Source organism: Eriocheir sinensis, chromosome 66 (assembly GCF_024679095.1).
Source record: "Eriocheir sinensis breed Jianghai 21 chromosome 66, ASM2467909v1, whole genome shotgun sequence".
Classification (NCBI taxonomy): domain Eukaryota; kingdom Metazoa; phylum Arthropoda; class Malacostraca; order Decapoda; family Varunidae; genus Eriocheir; species Eriocheir sinensis.
In genome coordinates, this window is record NC_066574.1 from 1,937,660 (window position 1) to 1,955,317 (window position 17,658).

The 17,658-nt window shown below is 48.6% G+C and overlaps 1 protein-coding gene across 6 annotated transcripts; it reads left to right on the plus strand.

The window, feature by feature from the left end:
* The first annotated feature begins 511 nt into the window (after window positions 1-511).
* On the plus strand, window positions 512-16,087 carry LOC126987684 (uncharacterized). 6 transcript variants are annotated; one of them, XM_050844811.1, is made up of 14 exons: window positions 512-628; window positions 2,267-4,741; window positions 5,693-5,785; window positions 6,098-6,355; window positions 7,024-7,198; window positions 7,941-8,187; window positions 8,767-8,910; window positions 9,554-9,733; window positions 10,412-10,554; window positions 10,909-11,044; window positions 11,677-11,844; window positions 12,084-12,307; window positions 13,003-13,162; window positions 13,552-16,087. In XM_050844811.1, exons 1-14 carry the CDS (start codon window positions 550-552, stop codon window positions 13,603-13,605), a joined length of 4,536 nt encoding a protein of 1,511 aa, XP_050700768.1. In that variant the 5' UTR covers window positions 512-549; the 3' UTR covers window positions 13,606-16,087. The 6 variants fall into 6 exon arrangements, with proteins under 6 accessions (XP_050700768.1, XP_050700769.1, XP_050700767.1 ...); XM_050844812.1 differs by having other exon boundaries at window positions 2,267-4,729; XM_050844810.1 differs by having other exon boundaries at window positions 2,267-3,610; window positions 4,226-5,785.
* Window positions 16,088-17,658: the final 1,571 nt, after the last annotated feature.

Here is a 17,658-nt window from a genome sequence, read left to right on the forward strand (position 1 = left end):
CATCCCCCGAGAACACCTATTTGAGAAGGTTTTCGTAGGACTTTGGGGCATTTCCAGGAGTAGTTTTATGACCCTGGTGGTAGTTTGACCCTTCTTCTGTACCACGAACCAGAAGGAACACTCGTTAGAACCCGACTGACCCCCTCTTTGGCCTTTAGAAATAGCTGATATGAGAAGCGAAAGTGTCTTATTATACTAATCTAAGGCTCATTCTCTTAAACGTATCGGGCTCCCACGACGACTATTTTCCAAGGCCACAGAAAATATTAACCGGGTTTTCAAGGGTGGTTTTCCCGTTCGTGGTGCAGATGTCGTGTAAAACTATCACAAGGATCATGAAACAGTCCATGGCAATACTTCTCTCTTATTTACATCGTGCGCGTGATATTCGGACACTCTAACCGCTCCGATATCACGGCGTCGGTGTTTTTGCTCGGCCTCCCCAGTCACGCTTTCTCTCCGCGTGGCAGCTGGAGCCCCGGTGAACAGTTAGCTTGACGAGACGTGGGTGACACTCATTCGATCATTTTTCTCCCCCGCAGACTCACAATGGCGGCGCCCACCACCAGATGGCCGCGCCTGCTGCTGCTGCTACCCCTCCTCCTCCTGCTCCTCCTTCAGGCGACAAGTAAGTCTCATCACCTAACGTAACACAACCTTACCTAATCTAACCTAACCTAACACAACCAAACCTATCCTTACCTAACCTAACTTTACCTTACCTAACATTACCTTACCTAACCTAACCTTACATAACCTTACCTAATCTAACCTAATCTAACACAACCAAACCTATCCTTACCTAACCTAACTTTACCTTACCTAACTTTACCTTACCTAACCTAACCTTACATAACCTTACCTAATCTAACCTAATCTAACACATACATAACCTTACCTAACCTAACCTTACATAACCTTACCTAATCTAACCTAATCTAACACAACCAAACCTATCCTTACCTAACCTGACTTTATCTTACCTAACTTTACCTTACCTAACATTACCTTACCAAACCTAACCTTACATAACCTTACCTAATCTAACCTAATCTAACACAACCAAACATATCCTTACCTAACCCAAGCTAACCTACCTAACCTAACTTTATCTTACCTAACTTTACTTTACCTAACATTACTTTAATTAACCTTACCTTACCTAACCTAACCTTACCTTACCTAACTTAAAGAACGAGATGCCAAATGTGAGGTCAATTTCGGGTGGAGAGGTGCCTTGATACTCTAATCTTGAGTGAGTTTAAGTCGTAGGCAGGAGGAAACACAGATGAAGGACTTACGGCTATTTCAGAGTTTACCAGCGGAAGGGATGAAAGAATGTAGATGTTGATTAACTCTTGCATAAGGGATCTGGATAGAATATGAATGACCTAGCTTAACCTAACTAGGGAAACAGTGACGGAAGGAGTAAGATACGAGCCTCAATTTGTACGCATCATTTCAATTAATAATCTCAAATAAAAAAATAAAAAACTGTAAAACTGAGATGAAATACGGGAATGGTTTACATATGAAAATAAAATGTGATTCCTAACTTTTCTATTACATATCATTACTGGATTTTAGCTCAAGTTTTCCCGAGTAGCTTTGTGAATACTTAAAAATAGGAATGTTGCGTACGAAATGGCGAACATACCGTATACGAGAAAATAAACATTCACATTTGTATCACGTCACACACACACACACACACACACACACACACACACACATATACAGCCAATGGAGAAAGTGGTTTAATCGGGATCTTGCGTCATGCTTTCCCGCGTGTACCGGTGATCAATGGGCTGTGTGTGTGCAGTCGCTGGGTTATGCAAGCTGGCGACTGGTTCTGGTGGAGCGTGGCGTGCTGGGTGACAGCGCCGCTGCTCTCCGCGCCCTGCTGAGACATTTTTTTTTTTTTTACAGTAAAGGAAGCAGCTCATGTTCGTGCCGGGAAGTGGTCATGTTGGGACGTAAAGTTAATGCAGTTTTCCATTAAAGATCCGCAACTTAAACATAATCCCCATGATTATTACACGATTGATTACAATAGACTTTCCTTAGGCTCAGTTCAGTATAACATTTCTTCAGACATGGGTGATCGTTACATTTAAATAATGCATTCTTACATGTTAAAACTGTTTTTTTTATCTGGTTTGTAGCTTTCCCCCCTTCCCAGACCCTTCCCAAGGGTTCTTTGCTCTCCTTGTTTTAAGGGCACCAGTGTGTGCAGGCGAGTGAGTGACTCTTATAATTTTTTCAGGTGTCTGCGGTCAGCTGAGCCTCGGCGGTGCCAACTCCTTCCTTCCGGAGCACCTGGACGCCGCCGCCGCCGCCACCACTGGTAAAACTTTAGAGGTTACTCCGCTTGTTGACGCCTCAACCACTAACGCTGGCGCTGCCGCCGCCGCTGCTGCTGCTGCTGCTGCAGAGCCTGCCTCTGATTCTGACTTACCAGGGGCGAGCCAAGCTGATGATTCTTTAACAGCCGCCACGACAGCCTCCCCCGAGGAGACGACTCTCCCTGACTTTGACGACTATACCGCTGACGAGACAGAGACGACCACAGAACACTTAAGTTCTCCAGAAAATCACATCAGCCTAACAGAGGAAGCAGATTCCCCTGACTCTTCAGCCCACAGTAAACCTAATGCTGAGAAGCTGGCGACAGACGCTCCCAACCTTATGCGGCGAATAGTGTTCACGGGACCCGAGGCAACTGCCGCCGCGCCGCAGCCGGAAGACCAGTCCACCAGGCCGTCCTCGGTGGTCCGCGGCCTCGACAACCCAAGCACAGACTTCTGGCTACCCAACTGGCCGACACAGCTTTTGACAAGCACTGAAGAAGCATCACGAAGGCCGACCGTCAGGTTCCCGTCCGCCTCGCCCACCGCCGTCCCCGACACTGAAGCAGCCCCCCCCGCCACGCCCACCCAGTCCTACACCGTCACAAAAGTTCCTGTCACTCAGTATTACTTCGACCTGGCGTCTGCGTCTCCATCAGACATTCCAGGCCCCCTGTTTGACCACGAGGATCTCGGAGTCTCTGTGTCGGCACTACCCTCTGCCCTTCCCGACTTGACGCAGCCTCTCGCAGCGGAGGATTTAGCGTCCAGCATATCAGAATTACAGTCCAGCGTCCTGGTGAGCCTCGACGGGCCGCCAGTGACGTCCACTCCAGCGTTACATGACTCGGTGACCTCGGCAGTACTCGCAACTGACGGACCTCACTCCATCAGCGCCTCCACCGCCACGCCCACGGTGCCGGCGCCTTCCTCCGCCCTGAACGAGGTGGTGGGCGAGCACATTGTCGATAACACACTTCCCGAAGATGCCGAAAATGAAGGTGACGTTGCTGTGAGGCAAACCACAGAGACTCCTGAAGTGTTGCCTCCTCCAATAAGTACAAACCAGAGCGGTGTTGAAGATTCTGATCACTCTGAGAACATCACCGTCAATGACGACCCAAGTGGACTACAGTCACCCACGGACGCTAGTGACACACCCGAGCCCACAAGCACGCCCCAGCCCGACGCGCCGTCCCCTGCCGGGCCGGCGCCTCCAACTGACAGTGAGCCCGTTACCGCCACGAGCTCACCCACTCCTGGTACCGTAAAGCCGTCGTCTGTCCGTACCTCACAGGCCACAAAGACCTCTAGAATCCCTTTGTGGCAGCTTTTGTCGCAGTCCTCACCCTCTAGACCTGCCAGTACCCTGCCTCCCAGCACCCCGCTGACCTCTTCCGTCACTGTAGCGCCCTCTCCTCCCGCTGCAGACTCAGTGACGCCTCTTGCCAATGCTCTCCCTCACCCTCAAAGCACATCGATAGAGCCTCTCTCGGCACTAGACGACTCCCCCGCCCCCCCTCCCCCTACTCTCACACCCTCATCACAAGACACTGTGTCCACTCCGGAGTCGCCACCACCAGACGACTCTGATCCTTCCACTCCCCTAGACAGTAATGATCCGGATCAGGTTCTAACTAAGACATTGAGGAGTGAACTTGAAGATGTCAATTTTAAAAGCCCTGAACTCAACATCACGGATTCAGATTCAGCCAAGCCTCCATTTGTCGAGGGTTCCGAGCCAGAGTTTCCAGAGTTACCGAGTTTCAATAATCAAACAAATTCTTCCCTTTCTCTTAACCCTAACACCGTAGTGAGTAATGCCAATATAGATGTACATAACGCACTTGATGACACTCACACTAACATCTTTTCAGGGGATAACACACCACCAGAGAATAATACACAACATGAAAATGCAATACCCGATGACACAAAAGTGGTTGAGAATGACCCTCTAATGAGCTCTGTCGAGGAAGAGCGTGACGTGGCGGCGGTCAGTTCCGCCGGGGTTCTTGTATCACCTCCCCCCACCACCGCTAGTGCCACGTGGACCCCTGTGGTAGACGTGTCAGAAGGTCACACTGAGAGCACATCTGTTCCTGCCTCCAGCTCTGTGCTAACCTCCACCACTCTCGTGTCCCCGTCACCTCCCGAGATTCTCACTGGCTTCACGCCCATCATAAGCTCCACCCAAACCTCTCCCACACCCAGTAGTGCAGCACCAGGAGATAGCCACACTAGCCTTTCCTCCTCTACCGCTACCACTCTCGACAGCACCACCACCGCCAGTGCACCAGCTCAAGACCTAAGCACCCTCTCCGCACCCACACCCACTCTTAGCTCTGCACTTGACCTCCCTGCTGTACAGAAAACCGACAGTGAGTCACCTGGTAATAATACTTCTGTAGCTAAGACTATAGATTTAAGTGTGAAGACTATAGATGAAAGTTTACCTTCTCATGATGATCTCGCAACTCCACACATGCCAGAAACAGGGGACGCTTCTATAGCATCATGGGCGCCGAGTGTAACGGATTTGTTATTAGAGACGTCTGCTCCACCTGATTTAATTGTTCCTGAGTTAGAGTCCACAGTCCTGGGCAGCCTTCCGGAGCCTACCATTCTGGCCACGGAAAGTCCCTCAAGTGTAGCCTCCCCAGAGATCCTCCCAAGCCCTTCTCAAACGTCTGTACCGGCTCAGACATTGCACGTCACGCACACTAACCTATCGTCTGTCAACCTTGTCGCCATCAGCCTCCCTCAGCCCTCCTCCTCTCCTGTCCTGCCGGAGTTACAAGTGACCTCCTCTCCCCCCGTGCCCCATGATGCTCCGAAGTCCCTGGCCTCTGTTTTTTATCAAGCTGTTCCCGAGTCCACAGCCTTCCCCATTACCCCTGACGTTCAGATGTCTTCTTCAGCTGTCCCTGTCCCTCTTGACCATACTGTTTCATCCGCCCTTCCTGACGCCCCATTGTCCTCAAGTGTCCCTTCCCTTCCCGAAGTCCCTGTCTCCTCTGTTACATTTGACGCCCCTCAATCTTCACCTGTGCCACTCCCAGCTGATGCCCCCATGTCATCAGCTGTTCCTGCTATTCCCGAAGCCCCCGTGTCCTCAGTGCTTCCCGACAACCCCGAGTTCTCAGTCACTGTCGATGCCCAAGTGTCTTCAGCTGTCCCTGTCCCCACTGCCGTCCCCGAGTCTTCCGTAGCACCGGTGTCCTCCTCGGCTGTCCCCATCCTTCCTCCTGATGTCCCTGTCTCCTCAGCCTCTGTAGCCATCCTCCCAACCCCGTCTATTCATCCCCCCGCTTCCGACTCACCCACTTTGGTTGCTCCGACAGCCACAGACGACCCAAGCCCCACTCTGTTACCAGAACCAGTCCAACCTGAAGAGGGCGCAGAAGAGGGAACACAGCAGGAGGTGCCAGAGAAAGGTACATTTATACTAACGTTAAAGTTCGTTATCTTAATATAATAACTTAGTACTGATTTCTATAATTAGAGAAAGGTAGACTTACGCTAAAGTTGAGGTTCGTCATCTTAACATAATAACTTGGCGTTGATTATTACAATTAGAGAAGGGAGATTTACGCGATATAAGGTTAAGATTCGTCATCTTAATTTAATAACTTGGCATTGATTTATATAAGTATTGGACAGATAATGAGAAAGGGGAATGCATCTGTTGTTTAAGCCTTATGAAGCAACACACTACATGTCAATACCCTGAAAATTTATCTCGACAGAATCAGCTCTTGAAATAGTGACGGAGGTCCCACCACCACCACCACTACCACCGACGACGCCTGTTCCCGATACCACCACTCCTGACACCACCACCACTACCACCACCACTACAACCACAACCACCACCACAACAGAGGCTGCCACCACGACCACGACCACGCATGAAGAGGAACCAACAACAGCCCCGTCAGACAACACCACAGCCTCCACCTCTCCGCTGCCTGACACATCTATCAACGAGACGACCTCCGCGCCCGGTAGGTGGTGGTGAGACTTGGCAATCCTTTGTTAGGCGCCAAGGAGCAGCAGCAACACAGTTTATGGTATTTTAGAGGCTCCCCTTCTAGGCTCTACTCCTGACCTTCAGTAGTCCGATGGAACATGACTGACTCCTTTAAACAAGCTCAACCGACCCTTCCTTCAACTTAATTTAATAAAGTAGAAATGCAAAGTTTTGGTGCCATCTGATTTATATAAATTCACTTAGGTTTAAGGACTAAACTATCCCTGGAAATGCCCCAAACTCCTCCTGCGAAAGCCTTGTTAGATATGTGAGTTTGGGAGCCGAAAGGCTTAAAAATACGGCTCAAGGCTTGTCCTTCGGCCAGTTTTTGTCACACCATGGCCATTCCTAGGCGCTGAAGAGCAGTTATAGTTTACAAAGGGTTTCCTCTAAAGTTATAATCTTTTGCTAGTTTGGACCATGTGGTCTGTGTTGTCTGAATATCTATATAAATCATCAAATATGCATTCTCCATCTGTAGTGTGATTTTGGAGCATTAATAATATCGTTAAGTGCTCATCAGTGAAATAAGCAAAACATTACAAGCATTTCTTCAGACAAGCAGGTGCACTAGTTTACTTGCTGACTCATGGAAGTGCAGCTTTTGCCTGTGAATCTTTCCTTAATAAGACTGTCCTTCAGGTGAGGCGCCGACCCTCACCACCACCGTAGTACTGGAGAACGGCACCGCGGTGGTGGTGGCGCTGCCCTACATCCGCGCGCTGGTGGACTACAACGCGCGTGAATTCTGCGCGCACAAGCAAGACTTCCGCTCCATGTTCGCCGAGTGGATCACCAGAGACCTCAACGGCAGCGTGTGAGTGCTGGGCGCCGAGGGTTTGGTCGTCAGGCCTTCTAACGCTCCCTTCACACTGTGCCGACTCTGGGCAACGACAACCCACGACTCTAGGGTACACGGAGTCTTGGAGGTGAAATGTTAAAGTGAAAAGGTTGCGCTTAGTCGAACAGAGGTCTAGAAACGATCGCTGGATGCTGAGTCGGTACTGTGTGAAGGGGCCCTAAAAGTCGCTGGGTTGTCGTGGCCCTGAGTCGGCAGAGTGTGAAGGGGGCCCAAGCCTCAGGAATATTTTGATTTAGGAATTCAAGAAAGATTATATAATGTGCACGTGTTTAGTGTATCTGTAGTTTATTTATATTCACTTCTTAACAGAATATTACAAGACTATTCTGCAAATTGCTTTAACTTTACCAATCCCGGGTCAGAATGGCAGTAATGTAAGGTATATAAATAGGGAGTAGGCAGTCAGATAGTTGCCGAATCGGGCGCAAGCCACTCCCGGTGAGATATATAGTACGGGAGGCGAGGGCCTATCAAAGACCTTCCCGTGTTCTCACTTTCCGTGTCTCGGTTGTGCTATTAACACCAGAGAGTAGTTCAGCATGCTCTCTAAAGGCATTCTCTTACTCTCCACACCCCACTACATACACGCTACACACACTCTTTTCTTCTCCCTTTTTCTTCCCTCTCCTCTTCAGTATTGTAAAAAAAAATGGTTGGCTGCTGGGTGGTTTGAGGTAGCATCGTGTTCTTGTGTCAGCAGGCATGTGGCGGCCAGCGACATAAGGTTCTTCAGCATGGCCGACTGTCCCGAGGCGCCGCTACCCCGGGACGACCTCGCAACTACTGAGATGAAGGATGGCAATAAGTCGCAGGGGGAGAATCACACCCACGTGTATTTCTACGTCACCAGCGGGGACGAGGCGGACCCCAACCTGACAGAGAAGTTCCCGCTCTTCCCCACCGACCTCTTGATCAGCGACAGGCTCACCTACTTGTTGCCGAGGGTACGTGCCACGCCTCACACCCCTGCCTTGGTCGGTACTCTCAAACGCTTCCATCTCTCACACCAACCCTTTACAAAGTCCAAAAAGGAGATCAATCGGGTCCTCAAGAGTGTTTTTTTAGGTTCAGGGTACAAATGAAGGGTTACAGTACCACCAGGGCCATTAAACTACCCCTAGATATGCCCCAAACTCCTCCTACGAAAGCCTTGTTAAGTATGTGAGCTAAATATGTAAAAATACGGCCCAAGGCTTGTCTTTCGGTCAGTTTTTGTTACACCAGATCATGCCATGGGTATTCCTAGGCGCTGAAGAGCAGTTACAGTTTACAAAGGGTTTCCACTATAGTTATAATCATGTTTTGCTTGATCGCTAAGGTTTAAGTGTTAGTACATGACTGATTGGGAACTAATAGTTATAATCATATGTTTTGCTTGATCGCTAAGGTTTAAGTGTTAGTACATGACTGATTGGGAACTAACGTTGGAAAAGTTGAAATGACTGATGCTGAGCTAGGGTGCCGGCGGCCGAACGTTCCGAGTAGGCGAAAAAAACGTTACATTGTTTTCTTCCTCCTGGCAGGTGATGCAGCTGGAGGTGGTGCGTCCTGACGACTCCACCAACCAGGACCAGCTGCAGGAGGCCGCCGTGGGTACGTCCGTCATCGTCATCATCGTCATCTGCAGCATCGTCGGGGTCACCATAATATTCCTACTTTTCTTCTTTGTACGTTTGTCTCTGTTTGTGGTGGTGGGGTCTTTGATATACGGTCTTGCCAAAGGTAGGAGGGTGGGGCCGTGGAGGGTGAGGCTTAATTCACGGTTGCCAGATTATCGTACTCAAAGCCGCGTTCTTACCGGTTTCTGGCCCATAACTATTGCCAAGAAACACCAATAATTAACCATTTAAACGATAACCATATATGAAGGCAGTTATTTGGGTGATGAAAGCAGTTTTTGGGTCGGAAATCGGCAAACATAAGAGGCAGAGTACGACAATCTGGCAACGTTGAGGCTTATTCCACAGGCCATTCAGTAAGTATGCCCAGACGTCGCATATATCAAGCAAGGCGAGCTTTAACAGGTACATGATGTGTTGAGCGTCACCTCCGCACACCCTCACGTCGGGTTCTCCTCCTCAGACGTGTTTCAAAAAGTTGGTTATGTTAGAAAAAAGTTGGTTGTTAGTAGTATTGTAACGACTGGAGCACACGTGACAGATTGCAATAACCAAGAATTAAAGGGAAATTGAGAGCAGTTAAATAGGAGAGGAAAGGAAGACAATGGTGACAGAGTATATCGAGGGGCAAGAATACTGGGACTTTCAAGAGGTAGTTATTTCTGTGACCTGCAACAACTGTCTTTCCCAGGTGGTGGTCAAGAAACGCGGCGCTTCCAACAACTATTACGGTCGCCGCTGCACTCCAGTCAGCATGGACGCCTACAGCATGGACAGCGTCTCCGTGTACCACTCCTTCAGGCGGAAGAGCAAAAGACGCGCATCGGGCAGATCGATGAAGTCCTACCTCAACCAGGCCTTCGACGATCCGGTGAGTCACTGGCTGGTGGAGTCAAGGCTGAGTCTGAATGATCTATGCAATGCAGAAGAAACCTCCAATGCCCTACATTTTAGGAAGAAAGGAAGAAATGCATAGAACTAAAGCAGCCATACGAGGAAAATCCAAATGTATATGAGGAAAGTTTTTGTTCAGCAAAGAAAACAATGAGAATAAAAAAAGAACTGCTGTGCGAAATTTGGAGAAAAAAATGAGAAGCCCACAGTGAAACTATTTGTGACGGAAGTGCCGTCACAAAGGCTATACTTCGCCCAATCAACTAAACTGAACTACTTGGCTGATGTTCCTCTAAATTGATGATAATTCACTTGCAATAACAATCGAAATCTACAATACATGTCCATTATGTCACTAAGTAAAAACGTTAGTATAAGCAGTGACAGTGAGGCCGCTAATACTGTCATAATTTTTCTCTGTATCGACATCTTCGTCTTCTTCTTTCTTTTCTGTATCGACTTGTAACCTAACAAGCTTTCATGGCCACGTATGGCTGTCCTCCAGAACATATGGGATTTTTTATCTTTCCACTTTCTCTGATCAACGATTCTTTCAATGAAAAATAAAAGTGACCTCGTAAAGACACCACGTCTAAACAAAGCCAACACGAACACTTCTTTGCGCCAGCCATGACCGTCACGCTCTTTCCTCCAGAACGGCCCGTCGCGTCCCCTCAACTTCGCCAAGCTGACGCACTTCATCTCGGACATCGACGGCGTCCACGAGGAGTTCGCGACCATCCCCGTCAACATGCCCAAGTACGACGAGCTGCCGCCGGGAGTGGAAGACAAGAACAGGTACTACACTTGCTGGTGACCGTACTAATACGTGCTTACCTGGGCACTGCATGGATTTTAGTAATTATTTTTTCTGTGTATCTTCTACCTGTGGATAATTTATTACATTATTACTTATATTCAGTTTTCTTGGTCTTGTTCTTATTCTTGTTCTTGTTCTTCTTCTTCTTCTTCTTCTTCTTCTTCTTCATCCTCGTCACCTTCCATTCAACTTTCCATAAACTTCTTAAACATTGACTAAATCTATGCGTGGAAGTGACTAATTAAGCGTTAAGAGTGGATATATGTGCATTACCTTGATACATATAGAGGCCACCACCACCCTTGCCTTGACACTTTCTTCCCTTCCCTTAGGTACGCCAACGTGATCCCGGTGCCCGAGACCCGCGTGCTGCTCAAGGTTACCAAGGATGGACGCAACTGCGAGTACATCAACGCCAACTTCGTGCGCGGCGCCAGAAACGAGTCCAAGTACTACATCGCCACGCAGGTCGGTCAGCTTATGTCTTATGTGTTTTATTTCTTTACAGTTGGCAAAGGAAAGTACATTACATTAAGCCTCATCAACTCCCTTCTTTTACTGACAGACTTCTACCTTTTAAATTCCGCCGCCATGTTGCCTCTCTTTCTATCCTCTATCGATATTTTCATGCTGACTGCTCTTCTGAACTTTCTAACTGCATGCCTCCCTTCCCCCCGGGACCCCGCTGCACTCGACTTTCTACTCTAGCTCATCTCTATATTGTCCAAATCCCTTATGCAAGAGTTAACCAGCATCTTCATTCTTTTATCCCTTGTTTGCACTGGTAAACTCTGTAACAATTTTCCTTCGCCTGTAGTTCCTCCTGCCTACGACTTAAACCCTTTCAAGAGAAGAGTATCGAGACATCTCTCCTCCCGAAATTAACCCCTCTTTTGGCCACTCTTCTGAACTCTTTTTTCATAGGGTCAGTGTTTAGCAGGCATTTTTCTCAGTATCTTCCTTTACTGTAAAAAACTACATTATATTAAGTCTTCTGATGAGAAAATGGAGGAACCTACAAACACAGCGTGAGGTGTTGCCTGGTATATTAACACTAGGGAATACACAACGCGAATTTAACTCCCTGTGTCTATTGCCAGGCGCCTCTTGATGACACTGTGGCAGACTTCTGGCGGATGATCTGGGAGCAGGAGACGCGCGTGGTGGTCATGCTGACGGACTTCGTAGAGAAAGGCATCGACAAGTGTGCGGACTACCTGCCGCCCTCGGAGACCCTGGACTGCCACCGGCTGTACGGGGACTTCCAGGTGAGTTATACCTGCCCTCCCACTTGCCCAATAATTGATGCCCTGAGGCTGGTGTGTTTATGTCCATTGTCTCTGCGCGGGCCGAGCTGAACCGACACAACCAAATATGACTAAATTGTTACTTTGGTGAAACAAGGATACGAAATTAATTGTCATTTGTTTAGTTGTCAGTTTTCTGATTAAACGTTCACTGTAGGCGCTTAAGACGTTCACAATGTGACTGTGTGTGTGTCCGGCAGGTGACCCTCAAGTCCCGTGACATGAGGGAGAAGTTCGTGGTGTCCAACGTGCAGCTCAAGAACCTGGAGAACAACCTGGTGCGGGAGGTGGCGCACATGTGGTTCACGGGCTGGCCGGCCTCGGGGGTGCCCAACGAGGAGGCTGCCTTCATCTCTTACATCCTGGAAGTGAGGAGAACACGCAAGAAGCTGAGGGCGAAGGGTCCCATCGTCGTCCACTGCAGGTAAGGAGGCCACAACACAGGAGGCTCTTTGTCTCATCGACTCCCCTCCTTTTACTTACAGTCTTTTACCTCTTAAAATCCGCAGCCATGTTGCCTCTCTATCTTCTATCAATGTTTTCATGCTGACTGCTCTTCTAAGCTTGCTAGCTGCGTGCCCTCCTTCCCACGGCCCCGCTACACTCGACTTTCTACTCTAGCTCATCCTTATACTGTTAACCTGCATCTTCATTCTTTCATTCATTTACTGTTCAAATCCCTTAAGCAAGAGTAAACCAGGATCTTCATTCTTTCATCCCTTGCACTGGTAAACTCTGGAACAATCATCCTTCGTCTGTATTTTCTCCTGCCAACGACTTGAACTCTTGCAAGAGGAGAGTATCGAGACACCTCTCCACACGATACTGACCTATCTCTTGACCACTCTTCTTAACTCTTTTTATAGGGGCAGTGTTCTGCGTTTTTTTTCTTCTCATTATTAGTATTTTCTTGCCATTCAGCTGCTTCCTTTACAGTAAAAAAAATACTTGCCCAGGAGAGGAAAAGCTTCGGTGATCTTGGTGTCCTACATTTAAGAACAACAGTATAGAAATAGCGAAAGACACACGAGAATACGTCGGCAGAATAAACTCTTAGGGTACTTGACCAGCCAGATGCTTGGGTCTCCGTTCACCATCCCGCTCTCTCTCTTCCCTTAGCCCCGGGACTGGCCGCACGGGGACTTTCCTGGCCAGCGACATGGTCATGAAGCAGTTTGAGGAACACCGCACCATAGACGTGCCCAGGACAGTGTACACGATCAGGAGGGACAGAGCGGGGGCCGTGCAGACCAAGGAACAGTACGCCTTCATCTACAGGGTGAGTGACAGATTTTTTTAATGTTTTGGCCTATAGCCCCGGTAGGCTTTCTTTAAAGGCCTGGTGGCCCGCCCAAGCCCGTCATGGCACATTCAAGTGTTTATAGTGGCGCCATTTATTCTTGGCTCATGCTGCCCCTTGGAGCTCATTCTTTATTCACTTGGACAGTTCCTCTAGAGTCCGGGTTGATGGGTGGTCTGCAGGACAGCATGTGGGTAGTCTGTGGCCACTCGGCGGTGACTGAAAAATCCCAGGTGGTAGCGGCGGACTGGAACCCGCACCGTCCAGAACGCAGCGAACTTGGGACCCGCACTCTAACCACTCAGCCACCGCCTCCCCTAAATGCCTTGTCCGGCTAAACTCGGTTAACGTGTGTTTCTTTCTCTCAGGTGATCAACTTGTACGCCTCGAAGCTCACCTCCGGGAACCTCGAGTCGCTGTAGTGGTTCCTCGGCCACCGCCTGATATTCGAACGCCAATTTTGTGTCCAATGAGTTGCACTTGAACCGTCGCGTCGTGGCGCGAGGCAGCGGGAGCAGCAGCACAGCCGAGCACGTGCCTTGAATGACTGAAGTGCAATACACGCTGAGCCTGAGCCAGGGCCGTGTTGATACACTTTGCATTTATAACGGAATATTTTAAATGACTATAAATAAATGTATATATATTCATAGCATATCATCCTATTATTTTTAATGACTGTGTTAGCTATATGAGAATATTTATGCATGGAAATGTTCAAAACGACAGTTATTCGTGTACAAAGAGATGATCCCGTTGTGGCCTGTCTGACAGACGCCGCGTAAGCTATGCAACACCTCACGCACCTAACAGTTACCGTGTACTAAGCCTCCCGTCTACTTAAATTAAGATATTATTTAATCATTAATCATTCGGGGATATGCACGGAATGTGTGTGTGTGTGTGTGTGTGTGTGTGTGTGTGTGTGTGTGTGTGTGTGTGTGTGTGTGTGTGTGTGCGTGTGTCTGTGTGTGTGTGTGTGTGTGTGATATCGTCAGCCCATTTGCATTTTCGAGACCATCGCGCCCCTTCCCCGGCCGTGCCTCACCTGTAGCCCCTCGCTCACCATCCCCAAGGCGGCGGCTGCCCTCGTCTGCCCCGGGCCGCTACGCCTTTCCCCACACGGCTCATCCCAACGTTACTCTCAAAGCGCCGATGCGGCCACTTTGAGGAAGGTGAAGTAGCGTGCGAGAGTTAGTTGTGGGAGGCGTGATATTATAAAACAAAGGGCCAGCAGCTTCACAGTTCAATACAGCCAGTTCGTAAGCTCCCCAACCAAACACAAACTACTACGAAAATCCCTTGTATAGTGCATGACATTTATATAAAAAGGAGGACACTTTAGGGAACTACACAGGAATGCGCTTTAGTATCTGGTATTGAGTAGGAAAAAAAAACCGATCATTGTGGAGGATATAGTTTGGTATGAGCGCTTGTGTTGGACTGTCGAGCTGGCCCTTTAAAGTGAATAAGTGGGCTGGAGCGCCTGCTTCTATACTGAACAACGGCGGAGCGCGAGCCACATCGGGAGGCGAGTGCTGGCGCGTTAGGCATTTAGCTATCTTCATTCCTCACCGCCTTTACGTTCAGTCATATGTTGCCATTGTTTTACTTGTTAGCTTAGTATTACACACACACACACACACACACACACACACACACATTATGTAACATCCTCCGCTGGCTATATAGGCCCGTATTTTTAAACGCATCGGCCCCTCAGTTCGCCTGTTTGAAAAGCCTCTCGTCGTGGAAGTTGCTGCATGGGGGCTTGTCATGGACTGTTTTGTAATCCTCATGGTAGCTTTACCCGACTTCTACGTCTTGAACGGAGAGTCACCACCCATGAAAATCCGGTTAATCTTCTCTGTGGCCTTGGAAAATAGTCGTAAAGTGGGAGCCCGATGCGTTTAATTAACCCGGTAGCTGCGGGAATCATGTTTCTTAAAGGCCCCTCTAAGCGAATTAATGAGAAAAAATCATCACCCACGCAATCCATTTCATAATATATATCAACGAATTTGTCATCAGTTTATGCATCATCTCTTTTTTTGGGGGTTATATCATGGCACAAATTTGGCCCCCGTCGCTGGTACACGGTAAAGCCACAAATTTGGCCCCCGTCGCTGGTACACGGTAAAGCCACAAATTTGGCCCCCGTCGCTGGTACATGGTAAAGCCACAAATTTGGCCCCCGTCGCTGGTACATGGTAAAGCCACAAATTTGGCCCCCGTCGCTGGTACATGGTAAAGCCACAAATTTGGCCCCCGTCGCTGGTACATGGTAAAGCCACAAATTTGGCCCCCGTCGCTGGTACACGGTAAAGCCACAAATTTGGCCCCCGTCGCTGGTACACGGTAAAGCCACAAATTTGGCCCCCGTCGCTGCTACCGGGCTAAGAATATGGACCTATAGAATAAAATCGTCAAAGACATTCCAGATACGTTAGTTTCTGTCTTAACCCAGTCCCTCCCTCCTTTCCTTCCCCTTCCTCCGCTGTGCCCCTTATCGGTGTTGGATCCTTTTACACTCCTATTTTAATCACATCCCGATAACGTGCGGTCACATCAGGACGCTTCCCTCCCCATCAAAACCCTACGGACATGTTTCTCTCGTGTATCGTACGCTGTCGGTCATTAGAGCCTCGTGCTTCCCCTAAGAATGAAGGAACTGTGATAATTAGGCGTGGATTGTATATAGTTGGGCGCATAGATACATATATTTTAATCTCCTATGTAAGTTAAGCCGGAGTCCTGTTGCTGCTGTTGAGGTGTTGAGTTGTCCCCTCCGGCAGCCTCGACCCCGGCCCCGACGCCCGTCACAAAGCATTTCATCGTGTGGTTTTGTATAATAGGATGTACTAAGTGAAATGTGCCTCGATAAAATAAAGTACTCACCGCTCACTGCTGTCTGTCTGGTCACTCCCTCGGTGGTCACTGCCTTCCCTTCCTCCCTGAAACGAATGAAAGATATATTAAGTAAGGAACAGATGAAACGGAAATCCAAAATAAAGACAGGGATGAATATATAATAGACAAAGTTAAACATTCCTCTCACCGACAGAACAGATACATTTTTACATAGATTTACATAGATATTCAGACCATCCCTAAACCTAAGTGAAACTATTATAAATTAAATGCCACCAAGACTTTGCATTTCTAATTTAGTAAATTTTAAGAGAGAGAGAGAGAGAGAGAGAGAGAGAGAGAGAGAGAGAGAGAGAGAGAGAGAGAGAGAGAGAGAGAGAGAGAGAGAGAGAGAGAGAGAGAGAGAGAGAGAGAGAGAGAGAGAGAGAGAGAGAGAGAGAGAGAGAGAGAGAGAGAGAGAGAGAGAGAGAGAGAGAGAGAGAGAGAGCACGCTATACGCTTTGCCCCGGTGCACATCTCCGTACCACTGACCCCTGAGCCTGTGGTGGGAGGGAACCCTTACCCCGGGACACAGATTTAGTGCAACATCCGGGACTGCCACAGTTTACCTTCCCCAGGTGTCCCCAGGTGCCCATTTATCGACCAGCCCGAAAGAAAGGATGAACAGCTGGGTGAGATGCACGCCGACTACCTGTGAAATCGCAAATAGGCGTGTAACTATTCACTATTAATTATTATTATTTATTTATTTATTATTATTATTATTATTATTATTATTATTATTATTATTATTATTATTATTATTATTATTATTATTATTATTATTATTATTATTATTATTATTATTATTATTATTATTATTAGTTGCAGTAGTAGTAGTAGTAGTCGGAGGAGGAGGAAGAGGAGGAGGAGGAGGAGGAAGAGGAGTTGAAAGCGGTGGTGGTGATATGATTACAGTGCAAGAATTGGCGGCAGAAATAATGTCAATAAGATGTCTATCATTATTTTCATTCTTCTTCCTCTTACTATTATTATTACTATGGGTACATCACAAAGTGTCAACAGCTCACAACAACCACTACATCGCGGGTGACATCATAGCCAGCACGAGGCGGCACCGTGCCCTGCGTGCCAAGGGTTGCACAAGAGGATGAGGGAGCGGGGCTGGTCGCGGCGCGGCGGGCGGGGCAGGTCAGGGAGTGCCGCCCTGCCTGATCTTGAACGGCCAAGTCCCAGGTGGACAAAAAGTCGCTCGCTGAGGCCATGGCGGCGTACCAAGGCTGCCCAGTGAAAGGACCAGCCACCACCACCATCACCACCTGGTCTCGCCCACCCTTGATGTCAGGCGAGCGGTCCGTGGCGTCGCTTGGAGAGGGGGTGGCTGCGAGGCGTCGAGTGCCGGCTTACTGATAAGGCGACACGTGCGAGAAAGCGGAGTAGGCTGAGCGAGGCGGGAGTCATTCTCCTTTAACATTTAGCCGGCGGGGGCTGCCACCACCCTGCTCTGCCCTGCCCTACCCTGCCCTGCCAGCCACGGAGGGTTTCGTCATCCCGCCAGAATATTTATTGTGTTTTCCTCGATGTATGCAGAGACATAGATGGCG

Excerpts from the sequence above, each read along its gene's own strand:
- LOC126987684 (XM_050844808.1), top strand. The coding sequence starts at position 550 with ATGGCGGCGCCCACCACCAGATGGCCGCGCCTGCTGCTGCTGCTACCC. Across the intron at positions 629-2,266 it reads GCTCCTCCTTCAGGCGACAA|GTGTCTGCGGTCAGCTGAGC; the intron begins GTAAGTCTCATC and ends TAATTTTTTCAG. Across the intron at positions 8,188-8,766 it reads TCACCTACTTGTTGCCGAGG|GTGATGCAGCTGGAGGTGGT; the intron begins GTACGTGCCACG and ends TCCTCCTGGCAG.